We start from the raw sequence: 27,872 nt of genomic DNA on the forward strand, positions 1-27,872 counted from the left end.
AATACACATGATAGATTCAATTTCTTATAACAGATTTCATTCATATCTAAAACATTTTATGAAACATTGAAAACAAACATCTAAACGGTTTTTTCACTTTTCTATAAGTGTGATGAAATATTTATAGCTTAGATGTGTACAAAAAATATAGGATTAGCATATACAATACAATGACTGAAAATAATGAGTAAAGAACACATTTTATAAACAATATCTATGAACTAACTAAATCTGGGGAGAAAAAGATTTTTTTGGTCGGATGTAGCAGCTTCAACATAGGCTAGGGTATGTTTATGTTCATTTTTGTTTGTTTATGTTCAGGGTATGTTTATGTTCATTTTTGTTTGTTTACTTTCATATATGTTCATTTGTATTTGTTTAATTTCGTTCTTGCATGTGTGTTTAACATCTTAATGAATACGAAGAAGGTAATTTGTTAAACGAACAAACTTGAACAAGAAAATCCGTTTGTTTAGCCATTGGTGTTTTTTCTTTTGTTTGGTGAACTTAAACAATCAAAACATGAAGAATGTTCTTGTTGTTTCGGCAGCCTAAGAGTATGCATATTCATTTAGTGAGCAGTTCAGGCTTTACCAAATTCTCTCACAGCTTTTGCTAGCAGTTGAAACACAATCTTAATATATGCACAGATTGTGGAAGATAATTAAACAACGTGTTGTTTTGACAGGAACGATGAGGCATTTTTCAAGTAGGAACATTTAGAATATCGAATACAAGAATCCATGATTTAGGGTATCTGGGATATTGGATACGAATTCAGTTACCCAAAGTCCTGGATACAGATTCAAATAGTACCCTTCCAAATTTCTTAGAATATCCAGATCAGATGAAATCCCCAATATATAATTTTATTTTTCAGTTGTTTGTTAGTAATGTTTACTTTCCAGAGGCACAAATCAGAAAACGGAGTCAAGTAATAGCTAAAATGGATTGTATTCAAATTACATTACTGTATGATCATAAAATTGTTTTATTTATTTATTTATTTATTTATTTTTTTTTGGGGGGGGGGGGGGGGGGGGGGGGGGGGGGAGGTCATTAAGAATCTAGCAAAGAAGGTAGAAAGAACAAATTATTACATAGTAGAAAAAGCTAAAGCAGAGTTTTCGAACTGCTTATTCTACTCCTGTTGTTACAAACTTCATTGAAGCATGTGCTCAAAAACATAATAAGGGATTTAATGGCATATATTAAAAATAATTATGGTATATATTACAAGCCACAAGGCAATAATGCAACATATGTGATTATTCTTGAAGAACAAAGGAACCTTCTATCCGCTTACCTATAGAAAGAGGAGGGAAATTTAATGGAGATAACATATCAACAGAAGCAGAAGCAGAAGTAGATGCAGATGCAGGTCCAGGTGCAGCCTTGAATTCATAAGGACCATTCTTCACTCCCCAAACCTGTAATTATGGAAAATTCACTTAAAAATTCACCTTCTAGTTCTATTATTATATTGAAAAATATCATTGTATATAATTAATTTTGTTCAAACTAACTTGGTTTCCATCATCATCATATCCCCTATCCCACATATGAACCTCATTGTTCTTCAAGACTGCCAGTTCTGATGTACAATATGCTGCACCATTCTGCAAGGAAATACAAATATTAAATAATATTTAGAGTAAATTACATAAATGGTCCCTGTGGTATACAGAAATAGGCAACTTCGTCCCAAGTTTTTTTTTTTTTTTTTCGTTACCCATGAATTGGGGAAGCCGTCAGGAGGTGTTGAACCCTCGTACAAACACCGTTTCCCTCGTTCACAACGCTTGAGATATATGGTGGTAAGATGTTCAGCTACATCCTACAAGTTTTTAATAAGATAGTAAATAATTTTGTAAAGAAGTAAATAAATAAAACTTTTTGGCTATTATTGCAGAAATAAAAAAAAGAAAATGACAAATATTTGTGAAATGAATCTTACCCCAATTACTTCTTCAGGCTGTGGACGTTGGTCCCTTGGGCGATCACAAAAGTTCTTGTACTCCTCTGCGTCGCGTATGGCATATGTACTCAACTGTGCACCAACCACCCCATTAAGTTTTAAATTTTCTAAATGCCCTTTTATGTCATTTTATATCTTCTACCTAGTTTATCAATTACTTTTTACCAAACCTCATTTTTTGTTGGCTGCCTTATAATAAGCTAGAAGCTAGCTTTTCAGCTAGTATGCCAAACATAACCTTAATGGGGAAAAGAAAAGGGAACATGATCTCCTAACACATGGGAATTTGCTGAAATTAGCACCATGTTAACCTTTTCTTTACATTCTTTTCCACTTCGCTAAAAAGAAAAGTTTTTTAGTTATTTTAGAAAGAAAGAAAAACACACACACCTCAACATCACATTTCATCTCCTTTGGGCAAGGTTTGACCATACAAAATCTCTGCAATGAGGCAGCTGTTAGAAATAATCAACAGATAAATGTACAAGACAACAATGCTAACATGAACAGAGAACAGAAATGTACCTGTCTAAATGGCTTATGGGGAGTTCTCCAAAATGCCTGAGAAGAGTAAATGGAAACACTTCAATTTTGCATAACAGTAGAAAGTGAGAAATTGGGAAAATACATATGGTGTAGCCAGTATACTAACTTGCTCGAAATATAGAACCTTCGATCCATCCACCATATCTGCAGCTGGGCAGGAAAGCCATCTACAAAGTCCAACAAAGAATTCGAACTTATCAACAAAGTTTGAGTCTTTCTCAGTTCAAATTTACAACTAATTTGAGTTGTTACTAATTCAATGACCAAAATTTGGCTTTGTTATTCAGCCTGGTAGCTTTTGAAGATGCATATCAAGCCTAGCACAATGGAACCCCAAACACCACTAAGCATGCATATTTCCAAGAATTTCATAACTGATCCACTGATATGAAAACGCAGACGCACACACACACACACAAATCGAGAAATGATAAGTGGAGAAAGTAATACCTTAAATTAAAGAAATTATCGGGATCTCTGGATGCTTGTTCTTTTGAGAACTGCAAATTGAGTAGAAAATTTTCAAATATTGAAACCAGACCAAACAGAGGATTACTGATACAAATAATCACAAAGCAAAGACAAACTCAACAATAGGATCCTCCAATTTCCCTAAACGTAATCCTGCATATAGCATGTATATCTTGGTGAATTTTGAGCAGTAGAAAAGCGACATACCTTTTCGCCGGCGATAGATTGTGAAACGATGCGAGCATGGTCCCACCGAGTGGTGGACTTGGTTAATCGCTTAACCAAAAGAGCACCTCCGATCAAAACCAGCGTCTTCACTACTAACCCTCGAGCTCTGCTCCACCCACTTGGTGGTCCCATACACATACCGTGTGTGTGGAAATTCTATATATTATATATGTATCTACTGAGCACTCAATCTAGGGCTCAATTCGATGCAGAAAGAAACTGTGGATAAAAAGGGGGATTGAAATCCAATGTGGAAAAGGAGCCAAGCCAGGCCAGGGTTCCTTAGGGGCAGATTTTTGAATGGATTGCGACTGTAATTTCCAGATAACCTCCATGATATCAGTCTTTTATCGTTTCACCGATTCCCTTAGATTTGGTTTGGTTGGGTCAAGATAGAGAGGGTGGTTCGGGTAATTTCAGAAGTGATTATTTGATGTTAGTTAATTAATTTGGGTAATTAGTTATTATATAGTATAATAAAATAGGTTGCTAATACTTAATAATAAGAGTTATTTACAAAAATGAACATTATTGTTCTATTCTTATTCTTTATACCCATATTTTTCTAAAATACATCAATACTACAATAAACGGTAAATGCTAATGCAAACTCACGATTGTTGATTCCAAGATCCTCCTTTTAGAATAATATATAATACATATACTTCACTTCAACGGTAAGAACAAAGGAACCATATCATAAAAATTTGGTAATTAATGTTTGTTGACAACTTGACATACATGAAATCACAACAAATAACTATCTTATTACCAAATGGCTCCTATTCCAACAGTATCAGGTGTTGTCATTCTTCTTTAATGTTGAATGTTGGAGTCCTATCGTGAATATAGGTGGTAGGTTATAAATAGATTATATTTGCTGGTTCAAAAAAAATACAAAAGTCTTATTGTAGAATAAATTTTTGGTATTTTCTTTCTTGAAGACGAAGAATCAAGTTTTGTGAATTTATGAATCATGTGTAAGAATATAAACCAAACTCGCCATTAGTTGTCACAATTATCAAATACTTATATTCTTCATTCCAAGAGTTATAAGTGCCACAATTGGTAATGAGACCAATCAATGTTGTTGAAGGCATTGTCACTTGCTTAATTTCTTGATTTAATCATCTTTGAGATAGTTGCATTCATTAGTATCGGTATGTGTATATCACATGACATGATTACCATGTATGAAGTTTTAAGAGTTCATGACTTGAATTTTTCCGGCGTTACTTTCTTGTACATTATAACCCAAAAGCTAAAACAAGACATAGCCTTTACATTTCCCAAAATCAAAGCAGCTTTTCAATAAAAATAAATAAAAATAAAATCCTTCTTTAATGTGGTTCAAATCACATAACACCATAAACCACAACTTTAAAAAATGTATGTTTCGCCGATCTACAAAGAATTTGCCACTAATGGCCTCGTCCAGGAGCAGGAGCAATGAGATCCAGGATACTTTTGAACAATTATAATGTTTAATTTAAAACTATAATAAATGTTTATTATATAGCTATGCAATTATGCATAGTCAAAACTAAACTTTGAGAGCGTATTCAACAACAAACTTTTGAAGGCTTTTAGTAACTTGTAACAAAAGACTCAAAGTAAGGAAAAAACTTCTTTTAGAGCTTAAAGCTTGTATTTAAACAAAAAAAAAAAACTTTGAATCCAAAAGCCACTTCAATTAGCTCTTTTGAGCCTTTAGCTTTTACAAGCTTTTAACTTTTAGATTTTATATAATTTTACAACTATCAAAAATTTAAAACTACTTTTGCATCCTATACAAATAGGAATTATGCAAGTAATAACATCCGGCTGACAACTAGTTTTGCTAACACATCCTTTGTAAAGATACTTTTTCTCCAAAATGGTGAAGAATTGAGTTGCAATCGATACCTTTTAACACAACTGAATGTAATTACATCAGAAACAGTTCTTAAAAGATTAACTCTTAACATATAATTACATAACTTTGCTAAAACTTGGGTGCTTATACAATAACACAAAGAAAACTTAATGAAAATCTCTAAAAATGAGAGTAAATACGTCTCTCAACGTAATTAAGCCTAACACAGGTTGGGTGGCAGCTTCAACTACCACAACACGCCTCACCCCTGTAGCAAAGATGAGAACATTCATTGATTTATTATAACATCCTGAATTTTTCTATTACAACATTATACTTCCAAATTTCTTCTTATCAATGCATTATACTTTGAAAGTTTTACCCAATTATAGCATTGTAATTCCAAATCTTTTTTCTTAGGACAGTGTTCTTAGTTACCCAATTATAACAATAAAAATTGCTATGTATTTAGATGACATTGTTATAATTGTGTATAGTTTTTAAAGTACAAAGTTGTAATAAGAATAAATGAAAATAAGGGTATTAAAAAAAATAAAAATAAAAATAAAAAAAAAAACACATAAGGACATTGTTTCGATGTATAAATTTAATTAATCAAGTACGTTAATTATTAAACTAATCAACATGTCTTTATGGTTTCCATCGAATATTAAAATAATGAGCATATGTGTACATCGTATTGTATTATTTTTCAGTTGATTACTTTTTTCTCTTAAACTTGATCGATCTATAGACTGTAAAAAAAATGAAAACTACACAATGGGTTTTTTCATAGTCATAAACCGAAATTTTTGTTCAACTAAACCATCTTCACCCTTAAATGAAATTATGATACTATTATAAACAAATATATAGAGTAGGTTGTTATTTCTTGCATTTAACCCAAATATAGGTTATGATCTGGGGAATATATACCTGGATTTGAAAGAAGAGTTATGACATGATACAAAGTATCGGAACGTGTACATATCCCAAATCTAGGATGACCTTTCTTATCTACCAGTTGAAGTGCCTGAATTGTATAATCAAAATCAGGGTTTGTATAATCTGTTTTGATATTATAAAGACAAAAATGACCAAAAATTAAAGAATTCCAAAAATAGCCACAATTTTCACACCCGCTAAGTCAAAAACTAAAATGGGCTGCAAAAAAGGCCTTACTGAGATGAGGAATTCTTAAATGGGCTGAGTGCTTGGTCCAGATGCAAAAATCTCCCTTCAGGTGAGATTTGTTGCATTTTTGGAATTGTTTTTTTCTTGGAAAATCATTATAATTTTAGGTCACTTTTGTATTTTTCTCTATTAAAAATATGTTGTTAAAGAAGAGCATATACTTGAGATATCGTTGCATGATCAAGCTGGATACGAGCATATACATTGCCTTTTGCAAACGATATGATGTCACTAATTAAATACAAGTTTCAATCAAAATAAACTCTTGTGGATAAATGAAGAAATTTTAATCAACTGTACAAAGTGCATAAATATTACCTTCTCGAGAAAATGTTTACAAGGGCTCCTTTATTATCAACAACAGGCACTGAACTTATATATTCTGAAGAAGATTAGACGAGAAAAAATGATATATTTGATTGAATACACCCATAAAAAATGTAAGTATGGATAACCATGAATTTAAACGCACCATCTAATAATAATTTGAAAGCATAACCAAGAAGCTGAGTGGCAAGCAGAGTTAATAATTCACGTCCCCCAATATCTCTGGTCCAACTACCAACTGGCAGACACCCAGTTGGTTGCTACAGAAGAGGCAAATACCTGATTCGGTGTTCAAAATGCTTCTGTATATCTACGTTTTCACAATAGAGACAAAACTTAGAATATTCTGAAACTAAAAATTTTTGACTTTTGAAAAAAAAAATATTGTAACTCAAACCCTACATTTTAGGATCCCACCAAGGCATGCAACGTGCAGCAATTGTGGGCAAGCTGTATCTTGTGCCATATTTAGGACAGGAACTGATGATATGCGATTGTGCATGATTTTAACTGCAACTGCATTCAGGGTCTCATCGGGGTCAACCTGTGTTTACAAAATATAGTTTAATGGATTTAAATTTTAAGCGGGGAAGGACTTAATCTGGTAATCTATATTATATGTTTGTTTCTTTTCGACTTAATGGGTAAAGCACTTGATGGAAAAAAAAAGGTCTTACTTTGATTAAAGGCCTTTTTTGAAGCTGAAGTTTTCCTTCCTTCCAAGCAGAGATTGATGATAACTCAAGCACATTATTTGCAACCATTGCATGGTTCCTTTGTAACTGCAATATTATATAAGAGATTATCTTAGGTTTTGCTAAAATGGTTTAGCCATTAGGCTGTATCATACCTCCATTAAAATCAAAATAAAATTTGTTAGCATCCCTGAAATTTGGCGACTGGTGTCATCCCAAAGGGGAGTAACAACAAGACCCTGAACCAAGAAATAAAAATGATAAATTATATGCAGAGATTCAATAAACTAAAATCTTAAACTTGAAAGTGAAAATGAGAAATAAGTTGAATAACAAGTTGTACCTCTTCATGCATAACAAGGAAAGCCTCTTCCATACTCACATTAGCATCCAATGCAAAGACCTTTGAAAGTCGAAAAAGAATCACAATCAGAATAGTCAAATGGCAAAAGTGTAAATGCAAACAGACATGTGAATGAAGGCATTCGAACCTTGCCTGAATCCGGAATCAAATCATACACTGTGTAAGATGAAAGATGGTCAGACAAATGATGGCGAGTTGCCTCTATGTCTTCAACCCTTAATGGCATCACAAGTTCATGAGGAAGAACACTACTTGATGTTGAAGCCTAAATTGTTATATGATTTGTTAGGGTTTAGGAGACTTTGAAAAACGATAACTTAATTTCACGGACATGTAATAAAATAATGAGAATACAATACATGGGTGCTTACATCATCAGCAGGATTATCATCATCCAAACTATCAATATCCATAATTGATACCCCATCATCAACGATCAATGTTTGAGGCATAACCTCTGGTTGTTTGACCACAACAATGTTGTTTACTCCATACTCATCTTCAGCAAACGGTTGTTGCTCGTTGATTTTCCATATGCCATCCACCAAGAATTTATACTTCATTCAACATAAAATTATATTAAGGAAATAAGAAAAAGTTCAAAAAAAACAACGTATTATGCGATGATGCTTAAAACCATTATATTTTCTGATTTTGGCTCAATTATGTTTTGCAACCGGATAACTCAAGAAAACTGGTTGCATGGCCTATGTGTAACTAAAAAAGATTACAATATTACATAACATTACTAATTAACAGAAACTGTAATTGCTAATTGCTACTATTTTCTAGCACGTCTCCAAAAAGGCTATGCAACCGGTTTTCTTGGGTTATCCAGCATTAATTTAACCAAAGTAAAAAATATAATGTTACATAATGATTTTTTTAGCATCATGCGGTAAAGCATTGAGTTTTTCAGAACTTTTCCCTAAAAAAACACAATTTAATACATTGGTTTATCTGAACTTTTCTCTAAAAAAAATACAATTTAACATGCACTAATGTCAAGAAACTCTCTAACCTGATCATACCTTATGCAAGCCAGGTGGTAGATCGCAAATCGTCGAGAAAGTCGAAGACGACCCTTCAACAGGAACCATCGGTTGATACTTGATCCACCTTCACTCACCACCAATTGCATTGTAATTTAGTGTGTTGCAACAAAATTATCAAAAAAAAACACTAAAAATTAATAACATACCCAGTAAAATCACCGCACAGGAACACTTGATTGCCACCATGAGACCAAATAAACTGTGTATGAACCATTCTTCCGCAAAATTTACCTCACACTAACACTGTAAACGTATGATTTGGTGTATGAGAATATCGATTGATCAACTGAGTTTACAAAACACATATCGAAAAACTGAATACTGGAAGGAACCAATAAGAGCAAAATAAAATTGGGGAAGAAATAAGGGTTCAAAAAAACCAAGTCCTTATGTAGATCCTGGCGGCAAAACTTAAAGATATACATTACATGCATATACATAGAATTGTTGTGCGTATCTGTATCTGTGTGTAGAAATTAGGGGAGAGCGACTCAAGTAAGAACATAATCGCTTGGATTTCTCAGAGCCGTAGAAAACAACTGTCGAGAAACAGTACATAAATTCACATATGTATATGTTGTTACAAAAAAATATTATATATAGAATAAATTAAACTTTTAGACCCTATCGTATATATCTTTCTCCGGGTTTGGTCATTGTTTTGGATATTTAACATCACTGGTCCTCATGGGTTCAAAACAACAACATCTACGGACCATCTCTGCAATCCTATGTAGTAGAAGAGGGAGACCAAATGGCTGCAACATGTAATAAAAAGTATGTTTGTTTTTTAACCTCTGCAGACTGTTGTAATAAGTTAAAGTAAGGTGTGAAGAAGTTTGAAGTAGAGGGTCAAAAGTTTGAAGCAGAGGGTCAAGTGTTGTGTCACGGAGCACACGTGCAACAATTTTTAAGTCAGAAGTCTTCTGAATAAACAAACAGATGGTCAAGTGGTTTTTAAAAAAATACAAAAAACACCTTAGTTTGACACTTTCACGGTACTAAGAAACTCGATATCTTGGATGCGTTTTAAGTGAAAGACTTCCAGGATATCTTGGATGTGTTCTAAGTGAAAGACTTCTCGATGTGGTTCCTCGTTATCGCACTCTTTCCTTTTTATTCTTTTGTAGTAATTTTTATAATATATAATCAAATTAAATTATATATATATATATATGTGTGTGTGTGTGTGTGTGTGTGGAAGAGTTATAGGGAGGAAAACAAAAAAAAATCCTAAAAAAACCTAAAAATTCATAAAATTGCATAAAAAATACTTAGACATCACAAATACTTTTTTGACTTTATATTTTTAAAAATCGCAACTTTTTTATAAATTCGTTGAAAAAAAATTAAAAAATTGATTTTTTATTTTATTTATTATTTTATATTTTTTGATTTTTTTTCAAAAAAAAATCAGCGAAATTGTATAAAAAGTTGCGATTTTTAGGAATATAAAGTCAAAAAAAATTGTGATCTCTAAGTATTTTTTTTTATGCATTTTTATGATTTTTAAGTTTTTTTTTGTTTTTTGTTTTCTATAGAGCCTAAATCTCTCTCTCTCTCTCTCTCTTTCTCTCTCTCTCTCACTCACACACACACTCTCTCTCTCTCTCTCTCTCTCTCTCTATATATATATATATATATATATATATATATATATATATATATATATATATATATATATATATATATATATATATATATGCTTAGTTTATTCTATTCAAAGTAATTATTGTGTTATTGTATGCATAAATGTGGGCCAATCAAATTTACTTATTTTAAGAAAGTGATTAATATATATTATTCAATTAAATATAATTGAAAAATATCATCTTAATTAATTACAAGGGTAATTTAGTCAATTAATATAAATTTAATAAAGGAAAATTGCATTTTTTAAGGGATCATAAATTCTATTAATTTTAAAAATCCGATTTTACGAATTATAATTCTATTAATTCGGACATTCTGACAGAATATGTTTATGACTACATTCAAAAAATAAAAATATTATTGAACCATAAATAATAAAAATATTTTTGAACCTATTTTTTTATCATGACTTTAAAAACTTCTTGTAGACTAACAAATTCTTGAACAATCAATTGAAGAATAAAAACAAAAAAATACATTATTTCTTATAGAATACGGGTAACAATTGTTAAGAATTACATTTATTGTTAAATAATAAAACTAAAAAAAACTTTCAAAACGGGAAAGAAAACATCAAAATCTAACAACGACACTAATACATTCTAAAAGAATAATGTTGCTTAGAATCACTTTCAATTTTTTGGCCCGTTCTTCAAGCATCAACTTCTATGAAAACAAAACCAAGTTGTAGTTTAGATTCCACCAGAATTAGAATTCATGATTTCATTCCAACAGAATTGTAATTCGTGATTCCATACAATTCGTGAAAAAATGACATTGATCTTCTTCAATGGTCCATAATCGATTGATTCCGACCATTCTTACGAGAATGACATTTTGTGAGACTAATACCAGACGAGAATTATGGTCTACAAGAATACCATTCTGTTAGAACACATTTATTCTCCTTATCTAATATACAAAAACTTGCAGTCTCTGCTTTTTCTTACCTTTACCAGTTCCAACCTCCAAATTCTTTTCTGATAATCAAAAAGAAATATCAAACTAATAACCCAACTTAAAATTAAAGTTCAATGAAAAATCCAAGTAGTCTTACTTGATACCAGTAAAAATAGAGGGCTCTTTCGCGAACTAATGAAGAAAATCTAAAACTCTCTATTTCATGGTGTCTCCCTAACTTCCTGCTCGCATATCTTCCCTTGGGATGATCATCAAAAAGCACTGTGTAAACCAACAACAATAGAGGAATGGAACATGAATATATATATATATATATATATATATATATATATATATATATATATATATATATATATATATATATATATATATATATATATATTCAATTGTATAGTTGTAGAATTAACCATGGGAATAATGGAATCAAGGGGCGAATTTTGCTAATTCTAGAAAACGAGCAGTAGATTCAATCTCATATGTGGAGATTTGAATTCAACACGAACAGAAAATTGAACATAAAGGAGAGTTTCAGATCTAAAATACTTATGAATGATTCTGATTAAACTACACAAGCTTAATTACAATCGTAGATGCATAAGCACAAACATATTCATGATAGAAGCACATATGAGATACTATAATTATATACACGGTGTATGAGAATTGAGATAGAGAAAGAAGGACGAACATGTGGCGGATTCAGTGCTCGATTTTGATCGACGAAGACGATGTCTTCCCGCTGAGAGGCGAAGCCGGCCTGGAGAATGTCACAACAACATTCACCAATATCTTCTCCGATCTGCGAATCCTCAGTTCTGATCCTCACAATCGGATTATAAACGCGAGAGCGGGAAATATTAACCTCCTTCGTAATCACCGACCACTTCTTCGCGACAACTGACTTCAGAGAGTAAAACTTCATATCTTCTGAGGACGATGCGTTACTTTCCTGATCCGTTTTTATCTCTTTCAAAACCTTCAACGTCGTCATCATTCTCCGATCTCGGAAATCTCCAGCCACCGCAACGTTCACGGAAACGACATCGTTAACAGATTTTTTCACTAAAGTCATGGAGAAAAGCATGTAACAGAATTGAAATCGAGATTGGATAAATGACGTAGGTCATATTCAATCGAGATTGGTGGATGAAGGCGACGAGTAATGGAGGACCGTCGGTGATGACGGTAATTATGGTTGTGTTGTGCCCTTCAACATCGGCAATAATGGTGTTGGGATCGAATTGGTGGTGGTTTTAAAAAGCCGATGGAAAAATAGGTAGCTGAAGTCAATGGTTACCATAATTATAGGATATTATTTGTTGAAACTAATTATCAAATTACCTATTTACCCTTATTTATTTATTTTTAATTTTAAATTTTGATTGGCCCACATTTATGCATACAGTAACACAATAATTACTTTAAACACCTGAACCTAGCTCTCTCTCTCTCTCTCTCTCTCTATATATATATATATATATATATATATATATATATATATATATATATATATATAGAGAGAGAGAGAGAGAGAGCTAGGTTCAGGTGTTTAAAGTAATTATTGTGTTACTGTATGCATAAATGTGGGTCTTTTTGGTAAATGATGAAGCTTCATCTCCATTAAAATTTTATTATTTAAAAATAAATAAATACAATTCTCCCCACCTATGAAAAAGAAAAGGACCCTCGAAACAAACCCTAAGAACCATAACAAACTTAACTAACTAACATACAAACTTAAAGTGGAAAAAACATTCTCTAGACCCCTATACAAAGCAAACCAACCACAAAGAAAAATATAAGAAACAAGAATTGGACACACAGTCATCAGGTGCTAAGTGACGATATATTCATTCTTCATAAGGAGCCTCCAAAGAATCTTGACTTTAGCAACTGTAACACCCTTCGTTGTGGTCTATCTAAAATACCATTTTTTAAACATAATCTAAATATTTTAAAGTTCAAAAGTTTTTAGAGTTTCATACAAAATGTGGAAAAGTTCAACAGCTCTAGAAGTTTGAATAAAAGTTTCAAAAGAGCAAGGTTGTTAATTAGGCATCATAACAAAGGTTCAAGTTCTTCACAAGTCGAGGTCTTATAAAATCCATACAATCTCCTATGCTCATTATTCTTCAATCTGAACACACATCAAAATAAGTTAGACACTGAAAATGTCTAATGAGTTATCCGATGTTGATTCATTTAGAGTAAAGGATAATAATCTACTTACTCGAATCAAAACCCCCAAAAAAATTAGAGTAAAAGATAGTGTAACGACCTAATTTTTATCAAGAAATTTTTTCATTTTTAATTACTCAAACAATTCCCATAATTCCTAAATTTCCAAACCATTTGTTTCCCAATTCACAATTATTACAATTTCATGGTACTTTTGAAAACATCAGGGAGTCCCAACACACAAAAAGAGAGGTAGAGTACACGCCACGTCATCACGCCTTGCCTTTGCCCTTCGGCTCTGAAGTACCTGAAACAATCAGCAACCTGTAAGCGAAATGCTTAGTGAATTTCCCAGAGCATACCACACACACACAAACCACATATCATATATCCTGTTAGCTATAAAAGTTGCACCTATATCACGTAAGCCATGCATACATGAAACCTATGAGATTGCCATGGTCTATCCTACATGGTCTTTACCTAGGACTACCATAGGCTACCCCACATGGTCTTACATCCAATGCCACGGGCTTCCCCCGAGGTATTCATACAAAACACACAATCACATAACAAGACACAGAATGTCTAACACATATATCATAATCACATAATGGGTCGGCCTTGGTGCCTTAGACCCATAGGTATGGTGAGAAACTCACCTTTCACGAATGTTGAACTGACACTCTGCGACCAAATATACCCCACGGGCTGCTCCACGCAACGGCCTAAAAGGGATCATACAATATCCAGTCATTTCCCCAAAGTCCATCCTGGTCAACTACAACCAAGGTTAAGTCAACGGTCCATGTTGACCCTAACTCGCCGAGTACAACTAGTGACTCGTCGAGTTTCTCGGAATAACATCTACTCGCTGAGTCATCGAGATGACTCGTCGAGTTCATACAGTCTTGATTGATAATCTAAGGTCATTCGTCGAGTTCCCTTGCTTGACAATCGACACGTCTACGAACATCCAACCATTGGGAAATCTTACTCGACTCGCCGAGTTGTTCCTTCAACTCGTCGAGTTCTAGGTAATCTTCATCCGACTCGCCGAGTTGTTCATCCAACTCGCCGAGTTCATGGCAATATTCATCGGGCTCGCCGAGTTATTCATCCAACTTGTCGAGTCCACGCCTGCCTTCAAATGACTCGCCGAGTCACCCCCTGTGACTCGTCGAGTCCTATCATATCTCAATCCATACAGACCCATTTTGAGCCATGCAATGCTTCCAAACTACAGATCTAGGCTCCTGAGGCATGCTTTCCACGTAAAGTTGCAAACTTTACGTGGATGCAAGGCTTTAAGGCCCTAAAATAGCAAATCTAAGCTTGGAATGGGGTTATACACTTGAGGGAAGGTACATGCTAAGCTCAACTGATAACTTTATGCATCTTAAGGCCAAAAGGAGTTCAGATCTGAAGTTACAACTTCAGATCTTGGCTTAAACACAAAAGCCCTTTCTTAGAATCCATGCACAAGAGGGTTTTTGGTGGAAATGAGCCAAGAGACAGCTTAATACCTTCAGAAAGTGCTCCACAAAAGTAGATCTAGAATCTCCCACGAGCCCTTGTTTCTTCTAGCTTGATTCCTCAAGTGATTCCTTCACCAAATCCCTCCTTCAAGCTTTAAAATCACCAAGAACACACTCACACTCGAATCAGGGTTTTAAGGAGGTATAGAGCTGTAAAGGGGAGGCCAAGGGAGGCTAATGACCCTTTAAATAGGGTGCAAGGCCCTGGAATCTAGGGTTTCATCTGCCAACATCTACTCGTCGAGCACCATAATGGACTCGGTGAGTAGATCATTAAACCTAGCGCCCAAACCCGCTACTACTCGACGAGTAGAGAGGCCAACTCGCCGAGTAGGTTTTCCAAAAATCCGAAACCGAAATGTTAATATTAATACCTGAGGATCAAGGTGTTACAACTCTCCCCCACTTAAATTAGGCTTCGCCCTTGAAGCCTGCTGGTCCAAATAACTCCGGATAGAAACCTCGCATCTCGTCTTCCGGTTCCCAGGTCCATTCGTAACCCTTCCGGTGCTGCCATTGCACCTTTACCAACTTCACTTCTTTATTACGGAGCTTCTTCATCTTCGTGTCTACGATCGCAACGGGTTCTTCAACATAATTCTGACTTCCATCCAACTGAATGTCGTCCAAGGATATGACTGAGGATTCGTCAGCAACACACTTCCGGAGCTGAGACACATGGAAGGTGTTGTAAATCCGACTAAGCTCCTCCGGGAGCTCCAAACAATATGCCACCTTGCCCACCCGGGCTATGATCCTGAACGGACCTATGAACCGAGGTCCCAATTTGCCCCTCTTTCGGAACCGGATAATCCCTTTCCAAGGTGACACGTTCAGTAAGACCAAGTCTCCTTCCTGAAATTCAAGGTTTGACCGCCGTCGGTCCGCATAACTCTTCTAGCGATTATGTGCGACTCGCAATCGGTCACGCACCTGCTGAATCAGTCCGGTGGTCTCAAGTACCACTTCCGTGCTCCCCAACACTCGATGTCCAACCTCATCCCAGCACACTGGGGTCCTGCACCTCCGTCCATATAACATCTCAAATGGTGCTCGGTCGATACTGGCATCATAACTGTTATTGTACGAAAACTCTGCCAGTGGGAGGTACGTATCCCAACTCCCTCCGAAATCCAACACACATGCCCGCAACATATCCTCCAGTGTCTGGATCGTCCTGTCACTTTGGCCGTCGGTCTGAGGGTGATATGCTGTACTAAAATGCAGCTGAGTACCCAGTTCCTCGTGGAACTTCTTCCAAAACCTGGATGTAAACTGAACATCCCTATCTGAAATCACTGATACCGGCACTCTGTGCCTATCCACCACCTCTCGAACATAAATTTCTGCCAACTTCTCTGCAGACATACTCTCGGAGATCAGAATGAAGTGAGCACTCTCCGTTAATCTATCCATGACCACCCATATGGCATCGACTCCCTTCGTTGTCCGCGGTAGCTTCGTGATGAAGTCCATAGTGATCTCTTCCCACTTCCACATGGGAATGGGTAGTGGCTGAACCTTACCATGAGGTCGCTGGTGCTCGGCCTTGACCTTCCTACAGGTCAAGCATCGCTCCACATACCCGGTGATCTCCCGCTTCATGCAGGGCCACCAATAGCTCATCCTCAAATCCCTATACATTTTTGTCGCACCTAGGTGTATAGAAAATTTGGACTTATGCGCCTCCTCTAACAATCTCTGCCTCACTCCACCCGACATCGGCACCCATACTCGGCCACACTGCGTCAACAAGCCACGACTATCCTTGACAAACAAAGGATATTACCCCCGAATTCTTTCCACTTTCCAGTTCTCCTTCTTCACCCCCTCGACCTAGGCCTCTCGAATCATGTCTATCAAGGGTGAACTCACCGTCACCCTCATACATATACCCCTGATCGGCGACCCCGCCGCTTTGCGACTCAAAGCATCGGCCACCACATTGGCCTTCCCTGGATGGTATAAGATCTCGCAGTCATAGACCTTTAGTACGTCCAACCATCTCCTCTGGCGCATATTCAGGTTTTGCTGGTCCATCAAATACTTCAGACTCTTGTGATCAGTATACACAACGAATTTCACCCTATATAAATAGTGCCTCCAAATCTTGAGGGCAAACACCACTGCCCCCAACTCCAGGTCATGCGTGGGGTAATTTGCCTCGTGAGGCTTCAACTGCCTCGAGGCATATGCGATCACATGTCCCCTCTGCATCAGTACCGCACCAGTCCTGAAATCGATGCATCACAATATACCAAGAAATCATCCAATCCCTCGGGTAATACTAGGATCGGAGCCTCACATAACCTCTGCCTCAGGGTCTCAAAAGCCCTCTGTTGATCCTCACCCCATCGAAAAGCCACATTCTTCTTGGTCAAACGGGTCAATGGCACCGCAGTCTTGGAGAAATCCCGGATAAATCTCCGATAATAATCCGCTAAACCCAAGAAACTACGAATCTCCGAAGCATTCCGTGGTACTTCCCATCACATCACAACCTCCACCTTCGCTGGATCAACCGAAATACCCTCTTGATTGATGACGTGACCCAAAAATTGTATTTCCCGCAAACAAAAATCACACTTGGAGAACTTCGCATACATTTTCTCCGTCCTTAAGGTCTCCAGCACCTCTCTCAAATGCTGCTCATGTTGTTCCCTGGTCTTGGAGTAGACCAGGATATCATCAATAAAAACGATCACCGACTGATCCAACATCGGCCTGCACACCCGGTTCATGAGATCCATGAACGCGGCCGGAGCATTAGTGAGCCTGAATGGCATCACCACGAACTTGTAATGCCCATAACGAGTCCTGAAAGTTGTCTTCGGTATATCCTCATCCCGAATCCTCATCTGATGGTACCCTGACCGAAGATCAATCTTAGAGAACCACGATGCTCCCTGAAGCTAATCAAACAGGTCTTCAATCCTAGGCAAAGGATAACGGTTCTTCACCATCAGCTTATTCAGCTCTCTATAATCGATGCACATCCTGTGCGACCCGTCCTTCTTTTTCACGAAAAGGATCGGAACTCCCCACGGAGAACTACTCGGACGGACGAACCCACGGTCTAGTAGCTCTTGAAGCTGTGCAGATAACTCCTGCATCTCAGGTGGCGCCAACCGATATGGTGCCTTTGCTATCGGGGCGGCACCGGGTACCAGGTCAATACGAAACTCCACCTGCCTCTCTGGAGGCACTCCGGGTAATTCTTCGGGAAAAACATCCCGAAAATCCCGCACCACTGCTACACTATCGATATCCGTCACTGCCTCCACTCGCGTATCTGAAACATAGGCCAAAAATCTCATGCAGCCCTGCTGCAGAAACCTCCTCGCCCTCGCAGCTGAACAGAGGGTCGGACCTTGCATGGTCCTCTCGCCGTGGATAACCAGCTCTCCCCCCCCCCCCTGGGGTTCGGACCCGGACTAGCTGTCGTTCACAATCGATCATGGCCCCATTGGCCCCCAGCCAGTCCATCCCAATAATCACCTTCAATCCTCGCAATGGAATGGGAACCAAATCAACGCGAAACCTTTCGCCGTGCACATTCAGGACGCAGTCCTGACACACCCTCGCAGCACTCACGGTGCGATCATCTGCAATCTCCACCTCGAGCGAGGTATCCAGAGTCCCCGGTGCGTCTCAGAATTTCTTTCTAAGCGCAAGAGACACAAAAGATCAGGTAGCCCCCGAATCAAATAGGACATGGGACGTCATACTATTGACCAGAAAGGTCCCTATACAAAGCGTAATAAGCATACATACAAACATTTACCATAAAAGAGACAGAGGATAATGAACACATACCGGCCACAACGTCTGGCGCGGCCCGAGCCTCCTCGGTAGTCAGCTGGAATGCGCGAATCTTCACCGCTGGAGCTTCCACCTTAGGGCGGCCATTAGTAATCCTCATAGTGGCGGGTGCGGGCGCTGTCACAGATCCTCCTCCTCCTCCTTGCAACCTCGAACAATCGGCCTTTTTATGGCCTTTCTGGTTGCGGTGAAAATATATCAAGCCCTTCTTGGGGAAATCCTTACTCAAGTGACCCTGCTGGCCACATGAGTAGCATCCCGACGTCTCGGCCGTCCGACAAGCCCCACTATGAAATCTCCAGCACTTGGCACACCAGCCCCGACCCTATTGGCCCTTACTCGAAGAATCGGAGGTGTTAGGCTTCTTAGCCTGAGCCCCCGCTGCCTGAACCTGCTCAGTCTTCCGCTTCGTGCGGGACTCCAACTCCATCTCCCTCTCACGGGCCTTATCCACCATCTCATTCAGGGTTTTGCACCCTGTAAAGCTCACAAATTCTCGTATGTCCTCTCTCAGCATAGAGTGGTATTGGGTCCTCCTCAAATCCTCATCTTCCGCATACTGAGGGATCAACAAAGCTCGCTCTCGAAACTTGGCGGTGATCTCCGCCACAGTCTTAGTGGTCTGCTGTAAATCATGAAACTCCTCACCATCCGTTGCACCTCGATAGGTGGTGCAAACTCCTGAACGAATCGTTGGACAAACTCGGCCCACGACATGTCAGCCACACCGGATGCTCCCACCTGACTAGTAATCTCACCCCACCAATCTCGGGCCCTGTCCCTCAGCATACAGGAAACAAACCCAACCTTTGCCTCCTTCGGGCAAGAACTCGTGCGCTGGGCATTCTCAATGTCTATTACCCAGCGTCTGCTCACAATGGGATCCCTGACCCCAGAAAACTCCGGAGCTTCGCATGCCTTGAACTCCCTAAACGAGGGGGTTCGAGCTCCACCCTGGCCCGCAGAAATATCGGCCCTGAATGCTCTAATTCTCTCCTCCATGATCTCCATCATACCCTCCTTGACCGTCCCAAAGATGACTGGGGTAGCGTCAAGGATGCCCCTCGTAACCTCGGCCGCAATCAGCTCACACAGCCTCTTATCTATACCATCAGTAGGGCCGCCCGACCCAGCCCTGGATCCCAATCCCGATCCCGATCTTGATCCCAATCGCGTAACCACCATGCTGGACTGTCATTTCACAAAACATAATGATCATGATACCCTTAACGAGGTTACTTCCATACCGTTTTGCTTTGGAATTCCCAGGTATAACATGGGTTTGGGTACGAGTCCTGTGCTTCTAGTAGTACGAGCCCAATACTACCGTCCACACCTACTCGTACCTTACCCCGCTGCTTTACCTGGTACTTCCAAAGCTATCACTACTAGAAAAAAGGCCTTTTACGACGCTCATTGCGCGTCGTAAAACGCTCAGACGACGCGCAAATGCGCGTCAAGGAAGGCCCTGTCATAACGAGAGACGACGCGCATTTATGACACGCAATGCGTATCATTAAAATTGTTGTCAATAAAGGCCATGTCATAAATGAAGATGACACACATTTTTGCGTATCGTAATTTTATTTTTTTAAAAAAAATATTTATAGATTTACTAATTTTCAAATTAAATTTTCATTTCATGTCTCATAATAGAAAATAAAATACCATATACAAAAAATACAATCCATTGCAAAATCAATTTCATTCAATAACATCATGTCATAAAATTGTAATACATTAATATTAAGGGGATCTAATTGTACGTTGTTATTAAGAGGTTTTCCCTAACTATATAACCTAATACTACATTGCTATAAAGGGGCACCTTCTTGTTTCAGTAACTCATCATTAAGCTGCCTGAAGAAGCTCTGAAACATTTCCTAAAATTGCTTGCTCTGCCTTCATGATAGTTATTGAAAACCCTACACCATAACACAACACAAATATATTAGCCACTTTTTTGCATCAAAAAACAAAATGAACTTAAAAAACTTGCCAGAAGTCATGAATGACCCTGTATACACTCTAACAAAAGCTACTCCATGTTCCAACTGTAAAATAGGAACATCGTTTCCAGCAGCAATCATCAGTTCCATTAAAGGTGTCCCCCCTAATCTGAGATTTACAATTTCCAAATCATAAATCCAATTTGTCAAAAAGAAATACATAATTAGCAATATTATTTACTTTGAAAAAGATAAAACAATATGCATATAGATAGCTTCTGAGTTCTGACTTCCCTTAAAATCTTAACATTGGCTAGGGTAAGATGCCACTTATCAAAGGGCAAGAAGCAACTAAGAAAGAGTTATTACATTGCAGACCCGTTAATCATAAGTACAACACGACTCCTATGTTTAATTGGAACATAGTTAGTCTCCTGAATAGACAAAAACAAGTTACCATAGTTTGTATCTTTTATATACTTTGCATCATAAAAGTCACATGGGACTAACCTCATAATTTGAATCTTTCATATACTTTACATCATAATTTGTATCTTTCACCAGCATCCATTGTAATAGGTTCTGTTCATAGAAGCGAGAGAGAGAGAGAGAGAGAGAGAGAATCTATCTTATGCAACAGTATTATCATCACCTTGACATACAAACACACCATTAAATAAATTTCATCAAGGTTTATACAATATGTCGTTATTTGTTCTTATTTCATTAAAATGAGAATCTATCTTTGAAAAAATCTCAATGAGGAAAAGGAGAAAGAAAAATTTGTTACATGATTACCCGTACAAGCCATCAACATTACACTCCCCATGAAAAACTTTGACACTTCGAGGCAAACCACAATCACCTTTTACAATTATAGCTCGACCATTAGCAGCCATGTCAAATAGTTGATATTAATAAAAAAAGTACCATTAAGTCCTAAATTTTTACAAATTTGTGTTCATTTATTTGTTGTTTTCATTTTTCAAGTGCATTTTCATTTTAAAATATATATATTTTTTAACAACACTTAATTAAAAAAAACAGAGCCAAAATGGGATTAACAAAATATAAATGTTGAAGACAACATAAATAAATACATACATCTTCAGGGGAATGGCACCGATCAGCTACTTCCTCAATTGAGTACTTGTTGTCATAGACAAAGCAATGAAGTATGGAAGTAGAACTTTGTGCATCTGCTTTCAAACAAGACAAACATTACACTAAATAAATAAAAACAGGTAATGTAACATTCGACTTATCTTGTAATTTAATAAAATCTTTAATAAAACACAAGAAAACAAAAAACTGACCTCCTTCATGACATGAGGATCAGGTGAAAAAAATCTGGGAGAATAACCAGGGAACAATTGTTCCTGCAGCACCTAATATTAACCCAGATGATGCACCTATTATCACCAATGACTTCAACAACATTCGTACCTGGGCCAAGGGCAAGATCGTAAAATTAAATCACCATTATAAAAAACACAAATTAAGTTAATATCACCAACCTTTTAGAGACTTCTTTTAGCGCCATAAATAAGCTCTGGCATAAATGATTGTGCAGTTTGTGAACGTTGCTCACCCCTACTGCAAACATGCAGTATACTTGGACAAGGACCTAAAAGTAATTTCTCAGAATTGGACCTCAGTAGAGAGTCAAAGTCAAAGTCAAACCAACCTGATGTTCAACAACAGTTTGTGTTCCCATTGATGTAGCAATGTACATAAGTAAAGAACAAAATTTGACCTTTGACATCATCATTATAAAGACAGGACTAGTAAGTTTGAATATTTGAAAAAGTTCAGTAGGTGAAGGGACAACAATGACGTACCCATTATACCCTTTGTCTTTCAGAGCTTCAATCATCATCAATCCTGCAACAACCTACAATATGTGTAAATTAAAGTGTGACACAACTAAAATTAACATTTAAAACAAGTAAATAGATGCAGGTTGTATTGTTGTGATATTTTTCAATTTTTATAGTATATATATATATATATATATATATATATATATATATATGTATATATATATATATACCTGTGAAACCATTTTTGCCCATGTTGCTCCAGCAATACCATAGCTTAAGTATAAACAGAGGATTACATCACCAACACCATTGATGACACTTGCAACTACTAGAGCTTTTAAAGGTCCCCATGAATCTTTCATGCAAAGAGTGTTAAAAAAACGAGAACATGTTAGTTAACAGGAAATGGTGTGCACTAGATTCTACCATAAAAATCAAGGATTAGTGGAACAAAGATTATATGATCACCTTGCACTCTGAGCAACCCATCCAACAAGAACTGCAGACCATGCTAAACCTCGAATCCGAACCGATTAGACATGAGTATAACTAAAATCAGAAGATAAAAATAAAGGAAATGGTGTGCACTATAGAAAACACATAGATTGATCCTCATGGCATAAAGGTTAAAGTAAAGGTTGTGTGATTGTAGGAGAATTATGATATTAAGAGTTTCTATCACCAATCCATCCATCCATCCCTAATGTCGTCTCTGTTGACAACACAACAACAGAAGAGAAGAGATTAAAAATAATTAAGAAACAAATAACAGAAAAAGAAGTAAAACAATGAAGTGGTAAAAAAAAAATTTATACCTTGTGCCTCTTCTTCAACTTCCTTTCTCCAGCATCTGAATCCATGAAGAAGGATGTTTGACCATCACCTTCTTCTAAAGGTAAGGCCAAGGATTTAATATCATCATAGAAACCATCAGCTAGACCTGCCAGCCTGTACAACAAACAAACATCCACCATCAGAATAAGTTATATTTTCATTTTTTTTATTTAACTAAATGACTGATTGTATTTGTACTCACCCATTTCCTGAGTTGCGCATCTGTTTTAGCTTCTTCTTTTCCTTACTTGTAAGAGGAGCACGGGTGAAGAGGTCTTCTTCCCTCCTTCACGTTCTTCCATTTTTTCCTTATATCTCCTCACCTCACTATCATCTTCAGTACCAATAACCTCCCTCTCCTATATATATATATATATATATATATATATATATATATATATATATATATATATATATAAAATATAAATTCATCAAAACCCACAAAAAATATTTTTTATTAATACTAATAATAATAATAATAATAATAATAATAATAATAATAATAATAATAATAATAATAATAATAATAACCTTTTGGGGTCTTCCCTCGAGATCATTGCCACCATTTCCTTTCTTTCCTTGTCCTAACATTCCAATACTTGCCCAAATGTACCTGAAGGATACATTAATCAATCAGATTAGTCAATATAATGATATATTACAAACAATTAGATGTAATTTGTTCATAAATTGTACTCACCTTCGGCCATTTTCCCATGAATCTTATCTGCAAGTCACGCAATCAAACAAAGAAAGAAACGAATTAGTCAATATCGAACATATATATCCAAAAATACAAGACAACAAACATAAGTTCTATGAGTATCTATAAATAAATAGTAGAAAACCACTGTTTCCTATTGATTTCTATTCTATTAGTAGCAACAATGCAATCAAGAAAATGAAGTTTCTTTGATGGTGGTGAAGGGTAGTTACATCGAGAAGTTAGATTATCTCCAAGTGCAAACACATAATGACCATCTTTATCATCTTGGAACCATGGGGAAGAAGCATTTCAAGCCACACGCTTAATAAGGGGATAACTAATATGGTCTGATGGTGCTCGTTGGGGTGCAAAGCTTGCAACATTTCCAAAAAAAAAAGCATTGAGAAAAAGAAAGTGGCATAAAGTTACCTTTTCTCCGTACATATTCTTGAGCCTACCAGCCTCTTCATCCATTGGCTGATCAATCTTCTGCTCCAAAACCCATATGCCACCTTCGTTTTCGATCTCTTCAGTCAGATCCACTTCAATTCTCTGACCTAAGATTGAAGCAACACCAACAAATAAATCGATGGACTTGAACTCAATATTACATCCACTTTTCTCCAAATGCTCCCGTAAAAACTTCACCGATGGAGCTGATATATATGGCGGATTCAGTGATTACGATGCAAAAATAATAAAAAACTTATAAACCCTAAACACTAAGAATCTGAAAAAGTTATGCGGAATTACTTCTAAGGCTTCTTTGGATCATAGTCTCGCACTCCTCCACCATCATGCCGTCCTTAGCAGTGGACGAGAAGCTGTTGGCGGAGGGGGGTGCAGAATTGGAATCGGATCCTGCTGCCATTTTGTTGGTACGACGATTACGATAACTGCGGGTTTGGCCGTTGAAATGTAGACGTTGGGTCCAGTCGGGTTAGATCCGATTGCAAGCGGGCCTTATGTTGGGAACACAAATGTGGAATCAGTAACAAAAGAATGACGCCAACCAAAGAGACCTAATGCCAGAAATATGAGATGAAGAATACCTGTTTGACGAGAAGAATAAGACGAGATTGATTGTTCTTGGTTAGAACTACGATGCAACAGAAGACAAATAGCTCTAACTATACGCTAATCTAATGCATTAAGAAAAATTGCTCCAATTATGTAACGTACGCCGATTTTAGGGAGGAATAACATTACAAGACATCACTTATTTGGGGGATTTAAGGGAGGAAAAGAGAAATCAAATTTGGAGAATGAATTGGAAGAGGAGAGTATTAGTAGGAGATAAGGTGTTGGTATGTTCGATTGATTGGGTTGATCGAAGAGGAATGATCGAAAATGTGTTTAGTCTATTTTAGGGTTCTTAATTTGGTAGAGAATTTTAGAAGGAGAAAAAGAGGCGGGGTGTTTAATTTTTTTTTAGGATTTCATTCCCCCCCGTAGTCTATTAAAAAAATGGAGAACGCGCTTCCTAAAAAATATAAAACGACACCCTTACACGACACACTTCATATGATAGGTGCCCTCTGTGTTTTTTTTGGACACTAATTTAAAGGCACGCAAAAACTGTGTGTCTTCTATCCTTCAAATTTTGGAAAAATGACATTAATTTTTAAGGCACGCACAAATGCGCGTTCTCTATCACTGTGTGTCATTAATTGCGCATCGTAAAAGGCTGTTTTTCTAGTAGTGTATCCACACAAATCATGACTCAAAACTCTCGCATGAGTCACACCTGGACACCCTATGGTTGTCCTACTCATCACAGTTGAACCAATCCCTACAGATTGCTTTTAGGCATGCAAATTATACACAGAAAGGATCAATAGACTAAATCAACCATCCTGGGGCTATAAGCTCCTAACCGTATAAAATTTTAAAAACATACACTTAGCAATTCCATACAATCGATAAAGCTCACTATCATATAACATGGCTATTCAACTTGGGAAACTACTTACTTGGCTCAGCTAATCACGCGCGTTGCACTCTCCTCTTTTTGGCTTAGAAGTCCTTTTTAAGTTTCCTTTTTAAAACATTTTACCACTTCCTTAGTTTGAGTCCTGACACACCCGAGAATGTGTCCGAATCCCTCAAACCAAGGCTCTGATACCAACTTGTAATGACCCAATTTTTATCAAGAAATTTTTTCATTTTTAATTACTCAAACAATTCCCATAATTCCTAAATTTCCAAACCATTTGTTTCCCAATTCACAATTATTACAATTTCATGGTACTTTTGAAAACATCAGGGAGTCTCAACACACAAAAAGAGAGGTAGAGTGCACGCCACGTCATCACGCCTTGCCTTTGCCCTTTTGCTCTGAAGTACCTGAAACAAACAACAACCTGTAAACGAAATGCTTAGTGAATTTCCCAGAGCATACCACACACACACAAACCACATATCATATATCTTGTTAGCTATAAAAGTTGCACCTATATCACGTAATCCATGCATACATGAAACCTGTGAGATTGCCATGGGCTACCCCACATGGTCTTTACCTAGGACTGCCATGGGCTACCCCACATGGTCTTACATCCAATGCCACGGGCTTCCCCCGAGGTATTCATACAAAACACTTAATCACATAACAAGACACAGAATGTCTAACACATATATCATAATCACATAATGGGCCGGCCTTGGTGCCTTAGACCCATAGGTATGGTGAGAAACTCACCTTTCATGAATGTTGAACTGACACTCTGCGACCAAATATACCCCACGGGCTGCTCCACGCAACGGCCTAAAAAGGATCATACAATATCCAATCATTTCCCCAAAGTCCATCTTGGTCAACTACAACCAAGGTCAAGTCAATGGTCCATGTTGACCCTAACTCGCCGAGTACAACTAGTGACTCGCCGAGTTTACCGGAATAACATCTACTCGACGAGTTCGTACAGTCTTGATTGATAATCTAAGGTCATTCGTCGAGTTCCCTTGCTTGACACTCGACACGTCTACGAACATCCAACCATTGGGAAATCTTACTCGACTCGCCGAGTTGTTCCTTCAACTCGACGAGTTCTAGGTAATCTTCATCCGACTTGCCGAGTTGTTCATCCAACTCGCCGAGTTCATGGCAATATTAATCGGGCTCGCCGAGTTGTTCATCTAACTCGTCGAGTCCATGCCTGCCTTCAAATGACTCGCCGAGTCACCCCCTGTGACTCGCCGAGTCCTATCAGATCTTAAGCCATACATACCCTTTTTGAGCCATGCAATGCTTCCAAACTACATATCTAGGCTCCTAAGGCATGCTTTCCACGTAAAGTTGCAAACTTTACGTGGATTCAAGGCTTAGCAAATCTAAGCTTGGAATGGGGTCATACACTTGAGGGAAGATACATGCTAAGCTCAACTGAAAAATTTATGCATCTTAAGGCCAAAAGGAGTTCAGATCTGAAGTTACAACTTCAGATCTTGGCTTAAACATAAAAGCCCTTTCTTAGAATCCATGCACAAGAGGGTTTTTGGTGGAAATGAGCCAAGAGACAGCTTAATACCTTCAGAAAGTGCTCCATAAAAGTAGATCTAGAACCCCCCACTAGCCCTTTCTTCTTCTAGCTTGATTCCTCAAGTGATTCCTTCACCAAACCCCTCCTTCAAGCTTTAAAATCACCAAGAACACACTCACACTCGAATCAGGGTTTTAAGGAGGTATAGAACTGTAAAGGGGAGGCCAAGGGAGGCTAATGACCCTTTAAATAG

General features: G+C 37.3%; 1 protein-coding gene and 1 pseudogene across 1 annotated transcript; both read right to left on the reverse strand.

Moving 5' to 3' along the window:
• Nucleotides 1–1,187: 1,187 nt before the first annotated feature.
• On the reverse strand, nt 1,188–3,562 carry LOC111906400 (chromophore lyase CRL, chloroplastic). Its single transcript, XM_023902163.2, has 9 exons — nt 3,203–3,562; nt 2,975–3,024; nt 2,631–2,691; nt 2,504–2,539; nt 2,369–2,419; nt 1,958–2,050; nt 1,733–1,837; nt 1,527–1,619; nt 1,188–1,430 (listed from the first exon to the last, which is right to left on the reverse strand). The coding sequence occupies exons 1-9, from the start codon at nt 3,359–3,361 to the stop codon at nt 1,269–1,271; spliced, it is 810 nt and encodes a 269-aa protein (XP_023757931.1). The 5' UTR covers nt 3,362–3,562; the 3' UTR covers nt 1,188–1,268.
• Nucleotides 3,563–4,866: 1,304 nt separating this feature from the next.
• LOC111906217 (sucrose nonfermenting 4-like protein) lies at nt 4,867–8,927 on the reverse strand (annotated as a pseudogene).
• Nucleotides 8,928–27,872: the final 18,945 nt, after the last annotated feature.

Source organism: Lactuca sativa, chromosome 5 (assembly GCF_002870075.4).
Source record: "Lactuca sativa cultivar Salinas chromosome 5, Lsat_Salinas_v11, whole genome shotgun sequence".
Classification (NCBI taxonomy): domain Eukaryota; kingdom Viridiplantae; phylum Streptophyta; class Magnoliopsida; order Asterales; family Asteraceae; genus Lactuca; species Lactuca sativa.